The 12907-nt window shown below is 49.8% G+C and overlaps 1 protein-coding gene across 2 annotated transcripts in view; it reads left to right on the forward strand.

The window, feature by feature from the left end:
- The first annotated feature begins 6373 nt into the window (after positions 1-6373).
- The window catches only part of tyro3 (TYRO3 protein tyrosine kinase), a 40093-nt gene continuing 33559 nt past the window's right edge, over positions 6374-12907 (forward strand). For both annotated transcript variants that reach the window (XM_072464264.1, XM_072464265.1), the window contains exon 1: positions 6374-6522. In XM_072464264.1, the coding sequence (XP_072320365.1) occupies positions 6459-6522 (64 nt within the window). In that variant the 5' untranslated portion in view covers positions 6374-6458. The remainder of the gene's footprint in view (positions 6523-12907) is intronic.

A 12907-nucleotide genomic window follows, 5' to 3' on the forward strand; every position in this document is an offset into this window, starting at 1 on the left:
TGATTTAGACCTGGTTTAGTCCTGGTTCAGACCTGGTTTAGACCTGGTTTAGTCCTGGTTTAGACCTGGTTTAGTCCTGGTTTATTCCTGGTTTAGTCCTGGTTTGGACCTGGTTTAGTCCTGGTTTAGTCCTGGTTTAGTCCTGGTTTAGTCCTGGTTTAGTCCTGGTTTAGACCTGGTTTAGTCCTGGTTTAGACCTGGTTTAGACCTGGTTTAGTCCCTGTTTAGTCCTGGTTTAGACCTGGTTTAGTCCCTGTTTAGTCCTGGTTTAGACCTGGTTTAGACCTGGTTTAGTCCCTGTTTAGTCCTGGTTTAGACCTGGTTTAATCCTGGTTTAGTCCTGTTTTAGTCCTGGTTTAGACCTGGTTGTGTCCTGGTTTAGTCCTGATTTAGACCTGGTTTAGTCCTGGTTCAGACCTGGTTTAGACCTGGTTTAGTCCTGGTTTATTCCTGGTTTAGTCCTGGTTTATTCCTGGTTTATTCCTGGTTTAGTCCTGGTTTGGTCCTGGTTTACTCCTGGTTTAGACCTGGTTTAGACCTGGTTTAGACCTAGTTTAGTCCTAGTTTAGACCTGGTTTAGTCCTAGTTTAGTCCTGGTTTAGTCCTGGTTTAGTCCTGGTTCAGACCTGGTTTAGACCTGGTTTAGTCCTAGTTTAGTCCTAGTTTAGTCCTGGTTCAGACCTGGTTTAGACCTGGTTTAGACCTGGTTTAGTCCTGGTTTAGACCTGGTTTAGTCCTGGTTTATTCCTGGTTTAGTCCTGGTTTGGACCTGGTTTAGTCCTGGTTTAGTCCTGGTTTAGTCCTGGTTTTGTCCTGGTTTAGTCCTAGTTTAGTCCTGGTTTAGTCCTGGTTTAGAACTGGTTTTGTCCTGGTTCAGACCTGGTTTAGACCTGGTTTAGTCCTTGTTTAGTCCTGGTTTAGACCTGGTTTAGTCCTGGTTTAGACCTGGTTTAGTCCTGGTTTAGTCCTGGTTTAGACCTGGTTTAGTCCTGGTTTAGATCTGGTTTAGTCCTGGTTTAGACCTGGTTTAGTCCTGGTTTAGACCTGGTTTAGTCCTGATTTAGACCTGGTTTAGACCTGGTTTAGACCTGGTTTAGTCCTGGTTTAGTCCTGGTTTTGACCTGGTGTAGTCCTGGTTTAGACCTGTTTTTTAACCTGGTTTAGACCTGGTTTAGTCCTGGTTTAGTCCTAGTTTAGTCCTAGTTTAGTCCTGGTTCAGACCTGGTTTAGACCTGGTTTAGTCCTGGTTTAGTCCTTGTTTAGTCCTGGTTTAGACCTGGTTTAGTCCTGGTTTAGTCCTGGTTTAGACCTGGTTTAGTCCTGGTTTAGTCCTGGTTTAGTCCTGGTTTAGTCCTGGTTTAGACCTGGTTTAGTCCTGGTTTAGTCCTGGTTTAGACCTGGTTTAGTCCTGGTTTAGTCCTGGTTTAGACCTGGTTTAGACTTGGTTTGGACCTGGTTTAGTCCTGGTTTAGTCCTGGTTTAGTTCTGGTTTAGTTCTGGTTTAGTCCTGGTTTAGACCTGGTTTAGTTCTGGTTTAGTCCTGGTTTGGACCTTGTTTAGTCCTGGTTTAGTCCTGGTTTAGACCTGGTTTAGACTTGCTTTGGACCTGGTTTAGTCCTGGTTTAGTCCTGGTTTAGTTCTGGTTTAGTTCTGGTTTAGTCCTGGTTTAGACCTGGTTTAGTTCTGGTTTAGTCCTGGTTCAGACCTGGTTTAGTCCTGGTTTAGTCCTGGTTTAGTCCTGATTTATTCCTGGTTTAGTCCTGGTTTAGAACTGGTTTAGTCCTGATTTAGACCTGGTTTAGTCCTGGTTTAGTCCTGGTTTTGACCTGGTTTAGTCCTGGTTTGGACCTGGTTTAGACCTGGTTTAGTCCTGGTTTAGTCCTAGTTTAGTCCTAGTTTAGTCCTGGTTCAGACCTGGTTTAGACCTGGTTTAGTCCTTGTTTAGTCCTGGTTTAGTCCTGGTTTAGTCCTGGTTTAGTCCTGGTTTAGTCCTGGTTTAGACCTGGTTTAGTCCTGGTTTAGTCCTGGTTTAGACCTGGTTTAGTCCTGGTTTAGTCCTGGTTTAGACCTGGTTTAGACTTGGTTTGGACCTGGTTTAGTCCTGGTTTAGACCTGGTTTAGTTCTGGTTTAGTCCTGGTTTGGACCTTGTTTAGTCCTGGTTTAGTCCTGGTTTAGACCTGGTTTAGACTTGCTTTGGACCTGGTTTAGTCCTGGTTTAGTCCTGGTTTAGTTCTGGTTTAGTTCTGGTTTAGTCCTGGTTTAGACCTGGTTTAGTTCTGGTTTAGTCCTGGTTTGGACCTGGTTTAGTCCTGGTTCAGACCTGTTTTAGACCTGGTTTAGTCCTGGTTTAGTCCTAGTTTAGTCCTAGTTTAGTCCTGGTTTAGACCTGGTTTAGTCCTGGTTTAGTCCTGGTTTAGACCTGGTTTAGTTCTGGTTTAGTCCTGGTTTGGACCTGGTTTAGTCCTGGTTCAGACCTGGTTCAGACCTGGTTTAGTCCTAGTTTAGTCCTAGTTTAGTCCTGGTTCAGACCTGGTTTAGACCTGGTTTAGTCCTGGTTTAGACCTGGTTTAGTCCTGGTTTATTCCTGGTTTAGTCCTGGTTTGGACCTGGTTTAGTCCTGGTTTAGTCCTGGTTTAGTCCTGGTTTAGTCCTGGTTTAGTTCTGGTTCAGTCCTGGTTTAGACCTGGTTTAGTTCTGGTTTAGACCTGGTTTAGTCCCTGTTTAGACCTGGTTTAGTCCTGGTTTAGTCCTGGTTTGGACCTGGTTTAGTCCTGGTTTAGTCCTGGTTTAGTCCTGGTTTAGACCTGGTTTAGTCCTGGTTTAGTCCTGGTTTAGTCCTGGTTTAGAGCTGGTTTAGACCTGGTTTAGTCCTGGTTTAGTCCTGGTTTAGTCCTGGTTTTGACCTGGTTTAGTCCTGGTTTAGTCCTGGTTTAGTCCTGGTTTAGACCTGGTTTAGTCCTGGTTTAGTTCTGGTTTAGTCCCGTTTTAGACCCGGTTTAGACCTGGTTTAGTCCTGGTTTAGTCCTGGTTTAGTCCTGGTTTAGACCTGGTTTAGACCTGGTTTAGACCTGGTTTAGTCCTGGTTTAGTCCTGGTTTAGACCTGGTTTAGACCTGGTTTAGTCCTGGTTTAGACCTGGTTTAGACCTGGTTTAGTCCTGGTTTAGACCATGTTTAGTCCTGGTTTAGACCTGGTTTAGTCCTGGTTTAGACCTGGTTTAGACCTGGTTTAGTCCTGGTTTAGACCTGGTTTAGACCTAGTTTAGTCCTAGTTTAGACCTGGTTTAGACCTGGTTTAGACCTGGTTTAGTCCTGGTTTAGTCCTGGTTTAGTCCTGGTTTAGACCTGGTTTAGTCCTGGTTTAGACCTGGTTTAGTCCTGATTTAGACCTGGTTTAGACCTGGTTTAGTCCTGGTTTAGACCTGGTTTAGTCCTGGTTTAGACCTGGTTTAGTCCTGATTTAGTCCTGGTTTAGTCCTGGTTTAGACCTGGTTTAGTCCTGGTTTTGACCTGGTTTAGTCCTGGTTTGGACCTGGTTTTGACCTGGTTTAGACCTGGTTTAGTCCTGGTTTAGACCTGGTTTAGTCCTGGTTTAGACCTGGTTTAGTCCTGATTTAGTCCTGGTTTAGACCTGGTTTAGTCCTGGTTTAGACCTGGTTTAGTCCTGGTTTAGACCTGGTTTAGTCCTGGTTTTGACCTGGTTTAGTCCTGGTTTGGACCTGGTTTAGACCTGGTTTAGACCTGGTTTAGATCTGTTTTTTTAACCTGGTTTTGTCCTGGTTTAGTCCTGGTTTAGTCCTGTTTTAGTCCTGGTTTAGACCTGGTTGTGTCCTGGTTTAGTCCTGGTTTAGAACAGGTTTAGTCCTGATTTAGACCTGGTTTAGTCCTGGTTTATTCCTGGTTTAGTCCTGGTTTGGACCTGGTTTAGTCCTGGTTTAGTCCTGGTTTAGTCCTGGTTTAGTCCTGGTTTAGTCCTGGTTTAGACCTGGTTTAGTCCTGGTTTAGACCTGGTTTAGACCTGGTTTAGTCCCTGTTTAGTCCTGGTTTAGACCTGGTTTAGTCCCTGTTTAGTCCTGGTTTAGACCTGGTTTAGACCTGGTTTAGTCCCTGTTTAGTCCTGGTTTAGACCTGGTTTAATCCTGGTTTAGTCCTGGTTTAGTCCTGGTTTAGACCTGGTTGTGTCCTGGTTTAGTCCTGGTTTAGAACAGGTTTAGTCCTGATTTAGACCTGGTTTAGTCCTGGTTCAGACCTGGTTTAGACCGGGTTTAGTCCTGGTTTATTCCTGGTTTAGTCCTGGTTTAGTCCTGGTTTAGACCTGGTTTATTCCTGGTTTATTCCTGGTTTAGTCCTGGTTTGGTCCTGGTTTACTCCTGGTTTAGACCTGGTTTAGACCTGGTTTAGACCTGGTTTAGTCCCTGTTTAGTCCTGGTTTAGACCTGGTTTAATCCTGGTTTAGTCCTGGTTTAGTCCTGGTTTAGACCTGGTTTTGTCCTGGTTTAGTCCTGGTTTAGTCCTGATTTAGACCTGGTTTAGTCCTGGTTCAGACCTGGTTTAGACCGGGTTTAGTCCTGGTTTATTCCTGGTTTAGTCCTGGTTTAGTCCTGGTTTAGACCTGGTTTATTCCTGGTTTATTCCTGGTTTAGTCCCTGTTTAGTCCTGGTTTGGTCCTGGTTTACTCCTGGTTTAGACCTGGTTTAGACCTGGTTTAGACCTGGTTTAGTCCCTGTTTTGTCCTGGTTTAGACCTGGTTTAATCCTGGTTTAGTCCTGGTTTATTCCTGGTTTATTCCTGGTTTATTCCTGGTTTATTCCTGGTTTAGACCTGGTTTAGTCCTGGTTTATTCCTGGTTTAGACCTGGTTTAGTCCTGATACCCAGTGACCCGATACCCAGTGACACAATACCCCGTGACCCGATACCCCGTGACCTGATACCCAGTGACCCGATACCCCGTGATCAGATACCCAGTGATCCGATACCCAGTGATCCGATACCCAGTGACCCGATACCCAGTGACCCGATACCCAGTGATCCGATACCCTGTGATCCGATACCCTGTTACCCGATACCCTGTGATCCGATACCCTGTGATCCGATACCCTGTGATCCGATACCCTGTGACCCGATACCCTGTGATCCGATACCCTGCAGGAATAATGAGGAGGCCAAAGGAGGAGATACAGACCACAGATGTTAAGACATGAAAGCTCCTGAACATGGAGGGTTCCACCCCAAATCCAGCACCTGAGACTGGACACTAGCACCCTGAGACTGGACACTAGCACCCTGAGACTGGACACTAGCACCCTGAGACTGGACACTAGCACCCTGAGACTGGACACTAGCACCCTGAGACTGTACACTAGCACCCTGAGACTGGACACTAGCACCCTGAGACTGGACACTAGCACCCTGAGACTGGACACTGGCACCCTGAGACTGGACACTAGCACCTTAAGACTGGACACTAGCACCCTGAGACTGGACACTGGCACCCTGAGACTGGACACTAGCACCCTGAGACTGGACACTAGCACCCTGAGACTGGACACAAGCACCTTAAGACTGGACACTAGCACCCTGAGACTGGACACAAGCACCTTAAGACTGGACACTAGCACCCTGAGACTGGACACTAGGTGTAGGCTGTGCAACGGGCCCTGAGACCATCCCACACATAACTGCAGGTGCAAGAGGAGCTGGAGAAGGTCTGGAGCCTGAAGGTATCGGTGGTGCCCGTAGTGACCGGAGCACTTAGGGCAGTGACTGGAGGAATGACCCCCAAACTCGAGGAATGACTTGAGCAGATCCACGAAAAAGCATCAGAACCCTCAAGCTCCCAGGGGCCTCTGGGAGAGGACTCGAGCTTGAAAGGGGGAGGAATAGAGACCACCCACAGAGGGGGAGGAGTTTATATATATATGAAATATATATATATTGAGAGGCTCTTTACGATGGTCCAACATGGACAGCCCCCTCTGGACAGAGGGGTCAGACAGGGCTGTGCCTGGTCCCTCCTCCTGTTCTCTTTGTATTTATGAAACAATCAAAAACATTTCATTGTTATCAAACTTTAAACTGCTGCAGATGAAGTCTTAATATTCATATTTAATGTGATGCATTTTACTCATGATTCTGGAGACAAATATGTTCCAAATAAACAACTCTCTCTGCGGCGCCTCCCTCTGGCCCGAGTGTTTCCGGTGTGTCTGCGGTGGTTTCCGGTGTGAGTTTGTAGTTTTCCCGGCCGCTCCCTGTAGTCCTCACAGCGGACACTTGTCTCAGCCGCGAGGACAGTCCTGGGACAGACCCTTTCCCCGGCTCCGCTCCGAGGCTCCGGGACCAGCATGCACCGCCGTCATGGCCCCGGGTCTGTGACTTGTACCCGGGCTTGTACCCGGGACTCAGGCGCTGGAGCTCGGACTTTCTCGGGATGAACTCTCGCCTGGATCTGAGCCAAAATGTCGCTGTTTTTTTGGATTTTTCTGCCTTTTCTGCTCGAATTAAACTCTGCACAAGCTTCTGGTGAGTTTATACCAGTTTATACACTTTATACCAGTTTATACACTTTATACCAGTTTATACACTTTATACACTTTATACCAGTTTATACACTTTATACCAGTTTATACACTTTATACACTTTATACCAGTTTATACACTTTATACCAGTTTATACACTTTATACACTTTATACCAGTTTATACACTTTATACACTTTATACCAGTTTATACACTTTATACACTTTATACCAGTTTATACACTTTATACACTTTATACCAGTTTATACACTTTATACCAGTTTATACACTTTATACACTTTATACCAGTTTATACACTTTATACCAGTTTATACACTTTATACACTTTATACCAGTTTATACACTTTATACACTTTATACCAGTTTATACACTTTATACACTTTATACCAGTTTATACACTTTATACCAGTTTATACACTTTATACCAGTTTATACACTTTATACACTTTATACCAGTTTATACACTTTATACACTTTATACCAGTTTATACACTTTATACACTTTATACACTTTATACCAGTTTATACACTTTATACACTTTATACCAGTTTATACACTTTATACACTTTATACCAGTTTATACACTTTATACACTTTATACCAGTTTATACACTTTATACACTTTATACACTTTATACCAGTTTCTGAGGAAATAAAGTGTGAAGAATGAGCTCAAAAGGCTCGTGATTCTGGTGAGTTTAAACTTAATTATGTTTAATAAAGTTTAGTTTAAATATATATATATATATATATATATATATATATAATAAATATATATATATATATATTTATTATATATATACCATCCATTTTTTGCCGCTTTATCCGGGGCCGGGTCGCGGGGGCAGCAGTCTGAGCAGGGACTCCCAGACTTCCCTCTCCCCAGACACTTCCTCCAACTCCTCCGGGGGGATCCCGAGGCGTTCCCAGGCCAGCCGAGAGACATAGTCCCTCCAGCGTGTCCTGGGTCTTCCCCGGGGCCTCTTCCCGGTGGGACATGCCCGGAACATCTCCCGAGGGAGGGGCCCAGAAGGAGCAGCGGCTCTACTCCGAGCTCCCCCCGTGTGGCCGAGCTCCTCACCTTATCTCTAAGGGAGCGCCCAGCCACCTGGCGAAGGAAACTCATTTCGACCGCTTGTATCTGCGATCTTGTTCTTTCGGTCACTACCCAAAGCTCATGACCATAGGTGAGGTCAGAACGTAGAGTGAGCGGTAAATCCAGAGCTTTGTCTTTGGACTCAGCTCCTTCTTCACCACAACAGTCGGTGCAGCGACTGCATCACTGCAGCCGCTGCACCGATCCAACTGTCGATCTCACGCTCCATCCTTCACTCACTCGTGAACAAGATCCTGAGATACTTGAACTCCTCCACTTGGGGCAAAGACCCCCCACCCACCTGAAGAGGGCAAGACACCTTTTTCCAGTTGAGAACCATGACCTCTGATTTGGAGCTGATTCTCATCCCAGACGCTTCACACTCGGCTCAAACCGTCCCAGTGCAGCTGCAGGTCCGGGTTTGATGGAGCCATCAGGACAACATCGTCTGCAAACAGCAGAGATGAGATCCTGTGGTCCCCAAACCGGACACTCTCAGGCCCCTGACCGCACCCTCCGACCCCTGACCGCACCCTCCGACCCCTGACCGCACCCTCCGACCCCTGACCGCACCCTCCGACCCCTGACCGCACCCTCCGACCCCTGACTGCGCCTAGAGATTCTGTCCATAAAAACTATGAACAGAACCGGTGACAAAGCGCAGCCCTGAAGAGTCCAACATGCACTGGGAACAGGTCTGACTTACTGCCGGCAATGCGAACACAGCTCCTGCTCCGGTCATACAGGGACCGGACAGCCCTGAGCAAAGGGCCCCAGACCCCGTACTCCCGGAACAGCCCCCAAAGGACACCCCGAGGGACACGGTCGAAAGCCTTCTCCAGATCCACAAAGCACATGTGGACTGGTTGGGCAAACTCCCATGAACCCTCGAGCACCCGATGGAGGGTATAGAGCTGGTCCAGTGTTCCACGACCGGGACGAAAACCACTCTGCTCCTCCTGAATCTAAGGTTCTATCGGTCGGATTCTCCTCTCCAGTACCTTGGAATAGACCTTATGGGAGGCTGAGGAGTGTGATCCCTCTGTAGTTGGCACACACTCTCCGGTCCCCCTTCTTGAAAAGAGGGACCACCACCCCGGTCTGCCAGTCCAGAGGCACGGTCCCCGACCACCACACGATGTTGTAGAGACGTGTCAACCAAGACAGTCCTACAACATCCAGAGATCTCATCCACCCCCCAGAGCCACCGAGGAGTTTGCGAACAACCTCAGTGACTTCAGCTTGGGTGATGGATGAGCCAGCCCCTGAGTCCCCGGTCTCGACTTCCTCTGTTCGGAAGACGTGATTGAGGGATTAAGGAGATCCTCAAAGTATTCCTTCCACCGTCCGACGACATCCCCAGTCGAGGTCAGCAGGCCTCTACCCGCACCGTAAACGGTGTTGGTGAGGCACTGCTTCCCCTTCCTGAGGCGCCGGACGGTTTGCCAGAATTTCGTTGGGGCCGACCGATAGTCCTCCTCCATGGCCTCCCCGAACTCCTCCCAGGCCCAGGTTTTTGCCTCTGCGACAGCACGAGCCGCGGCTTGCCTGGCCTGCCGATACCTGCTGATGACCTACAGGTCAGAGTGGCCTGATAGACCTTCTTCTTCAGTCTGACCCTTACTTCCGGTGTCCACCACCGGGTTCGGGGGTTGCCGCCACGACAGGCACCGGAGACCTTGTGACCACAGCTCTGAGCAGCCGCATCAACAATGGAGGTGGAGAACATGGTCCACTCGGACTCAATGTCCCCAACCTCCCCCGGGACATGGGAGGAGCTCTCCTGAAGGTGTGAGTTGCATACCCTACTGACAGAGGGCTCCACAAGATGTTCCCCACAGACCCCCACAATGCACTTGGGTCTGCTAAGTCTGTCCGGCTTCCTCCTCCACCAGAGGATCCAACTCACCACCAGGTGGTGATCGGTTGACAGCTCCGCCCCTCCCTTCACCCGAGTGTCCAAGACACGCGGCCGGAGGTCAGAGGTCAGATGACACAACAACAAAGTCGATCATTGACCTCTGACCTGTGTCCTGGTGCCATGTGCACTGATGGACCTTGTGCTTGAACATGGTGTTCGTTATGGACAATCCGTGGCACAGAAGTCCAATAACTGAACACCGCTCGGGTTCAGATCGGGGAAGCCGTTCTTCCCGATCACCCCTCTCCAGGTGTCACTGTCATCGTCCACGTGGGCGTTGAAGTCCCCCAGTAGAACAACGGAGTCCCCGGTCGGTGCACTGTCCAGTTCTCCTCCCAAGGACTCTAAGAAGGCCGGGTATTCTGCACTGCTGTTCGGCCCGTAGGCCGCCACAACAGTGAGAGACCTGTCCCCCATCCGAAGGCGGAGGGACGCGACCCTCTCCTTCACGGGGGTGGCGGCTGAGCTGAGGGGCTATAAGTCCACACCAGCCCCGCCCACACCAGCCCCGCCCACACCAGCCCCGCCTCTCCCCGCGGGCAACACCAGAGAAGTGGAGCGTCCAGTCTCTGGAGGAGATGGTTCCAGGGCCCAAACTGTGCTGGAGGTGAGGCCGACTATATCGAGTCGGTATCGCTCAACCTCCAGCACAAGCTCAGGCTCCTCCCCCCAGCGAGGTGACGTTCCATGTCCCCAGAGTTAGTCTCTGTGTCTGGCGATCTGGTCGCCGAGGCCCCTGCCGTCGACTGCCGCCCAGATCTCTCTGCACCGGCCCCTTATGGATCCTCCTGTGGGTGGTGGCTGTGCCCAGCCGGGCCCCGTGGGGTAAGACCCGGCCACCAGGCGCTCGCCATCGAGCACCCATCCCAGGCCTGGCTCCAGGATGGGGCCCCGGTGACACCGATCCGGGCGACGTAAACGGCCTTGTTCTTGTTGTCATCATAAGAGGCTTCTGAACCGATCTTTGACCCGTCACTTAGGACCTGTTTGCCTCTGGAGACCCGACCAGGGGCTTAAAGCCCCCGACAACATGGCTCCTGGGATCATTCGGGCGCTCAAACCCCTCCACCACGTTAAGGTGTCGGTTCAAGGAGGAGTATATATATATATATATATATATATATATATATATATATATATATATATATATATATATATATATATATATAAATTAGTACATTCTAAGCATGACCTTGATAAACATGTCATAAAGGTCATGACCTTGTTTCATGTCTTGGTTATAATAACTCTTTATTTTTAAAAATCACTCGTGTGTTTTGGCTGAAGGAATGTGAAGCTCCAACAAAAGCCCTGGATTTAAGTCGGTCACAGAGAAGCACTGTTCATGAGCCAAGCGGGACTAAAGCGGGACTAAAGCGGGACTAAAGCGGGACTAAAGCGGGACTAAAGCGGGACTAAAGCAGGTCTAAAGCGGGACTAAAGCGGGACTAAAGCGGGACTAAAGCGGGACTAAAGCGGGTCTAAAGCGGGACTAAAGCGGGACTAAAGCGGGACTAAAGCGGGACTAAAGCGGGACTAAAGCGGGACTAAAGCGGAAACATGATGAAAGCGTAAAATGGCACATTTCAGATCAAAGTGATGACGTCATCGGGAAGTGAGGCGGTGACATCACACTCAGGGAGGCCTGTGATTGGCCGAGGCTGGAGGATGACGTCGTGCCTCTTCAGATCCATATGGATCTAATTGAATCTATTTGTGGGCAGTTTTCCCATGATGCTCTGCTGCTGTGGCTCATGTTTCTGCTTTATTGATTGTGCTCAGATGCCCTCCCAGCCTCCTCCTGCAGGTTCATCACAAACACTAAAAGCCTGATCATAACAGTTTGGGGGTCACTGCCCCAAGTGCTCCGGTCACTACGGGCACCACTGATACCTTCACGCTCCAGACCTTCTCCAGCTCTATTTCTCTAGTTTCTCGTGTTCCTTTTTCTGGATGTTTCCATCCCATGTAGGGGCGTGTCCTCCCATGTAGGGGCGTGTCCTCCAATGTAGGGGCGTGTCCTCCCATGTAGGAGCGTGTCCTCCCATGTAGGAGCGTGTCCTCCCATGTAGGGGCGTGTCCTCCCATGTAGCGGCGTGTCCTCCCATGTAGGGGCGTGTCCTCCCATGTAGGAGCGTGTCCTCCCATGTAGGAGCGTGTCCTCCCATGTAGGAGCGTGTCCTCCCATGTAGGGGCGTGTCCTCCCATGTAGGGGCGTGTCCTCCCATGTAGGAGCGTGTCCTCCCATGTAGGGGCGTGTCCTCCCATGTAGGAGCGTGTCCTCCCATGTAGGGGCGTGTCCTCCCATGTAGGAGCGTGTCCTCCCATGTAGGGGCGTGTCCTCTCATGTAGGGGCGTGTCCTCCCATGTAGGAGCGTGTCCTCCCATGTAGGGGCGTGTCCTCCCATGTAGGGGCGTGTCCTCCCATGTAGGAGCGTGTCCTCCCATGTAGGGGCGTGTCCTCCCATGTAGGGGCGTGTCCTCCCATGTAGGAGCGTGTCCTCCCATGTAGGGGCGTGTCCTCCCATGTAGCGGCGTGTCCTCCCATGTAGCGGCGTGTCCTCCCATGTAGGGCGTGTCCTCCCATGTAGGAGCGTGTCCTCCCATGTAGGGGCGTGTCCTCCAATGTAGGGGCGTGTCCTCCCATGTAGGAGCGTGTCCTCCCATGTAGGGGCGTGTCCTCCCATGTAGGGGCGTGTCCTCCCATGTAGGGGCGTGTCCTCCCATGTAGGGGCGTGTCCTCCCATGTAGGGGCGTGTCCTCATCATCCTTCCTCATTGTCTGAGACATTCTCTGAGCACGTCCTCTGTAGGAGCCTTGTCCTTGATGTTCTTATGGATCTTGAACGTTTTGTCCTGGATAGTGGCTCTCAAACTCACTAGCCCCGCCTCCTTCCTTACGGCTAGTCTCCAGTCTGTATTCTGACCAGGGTGCTAGTGTCCAGTCTCAGGGTGCTAGTGTCCAGTCTCAGGGTGCTAGTGTCCAGTCTCAGGTGCTGGATTTGGGGTGGAACCCTCCATGTTCAGGAGCTTTCATGTCTTAACATCTGTGGTCTGTATCTCCTCCTTTGGCCTCCTCATTATTCCTGCAGGGTATCGGATCACAGGGTATCGGACCACAGGGTATCGGACCACAGGGTATCGGATCACAGGGTATCGGATCACAGGGTATCGGGTCACAGGGTATCGGGTCACTGGGTATCGGGTCACTGGGTATCGGGTCACTGGGTATCGGGTCACTGGGCATCGGGTCACTGGGCATCGGGTCACTGGGCATCGGGTCACTGGGCATCGGGTCACTGGGTATCGGGTCACTGGGCATCGGGTCACTGGGCATCGGGTCACTGGG

The sequence above is a fragment of the Eucyclogobius newberryi genome, unplaced genomic scaffold (assembly GCF_026437365.1).
Source record: "Eucyclogobius newberryi isolate DKJ021-1_F unplaced genomic scaffold, fEucNew1.0.hap1 SCAF_42, whole genome shotgun sequence".
Classification (NCBI taxonomy): Eukaryota; Metazoa; Chordata; class Actinopteri; order Gobiiformes; family Gobiidae; genus Eucyclogobius; species Eucyclogobius newberryi.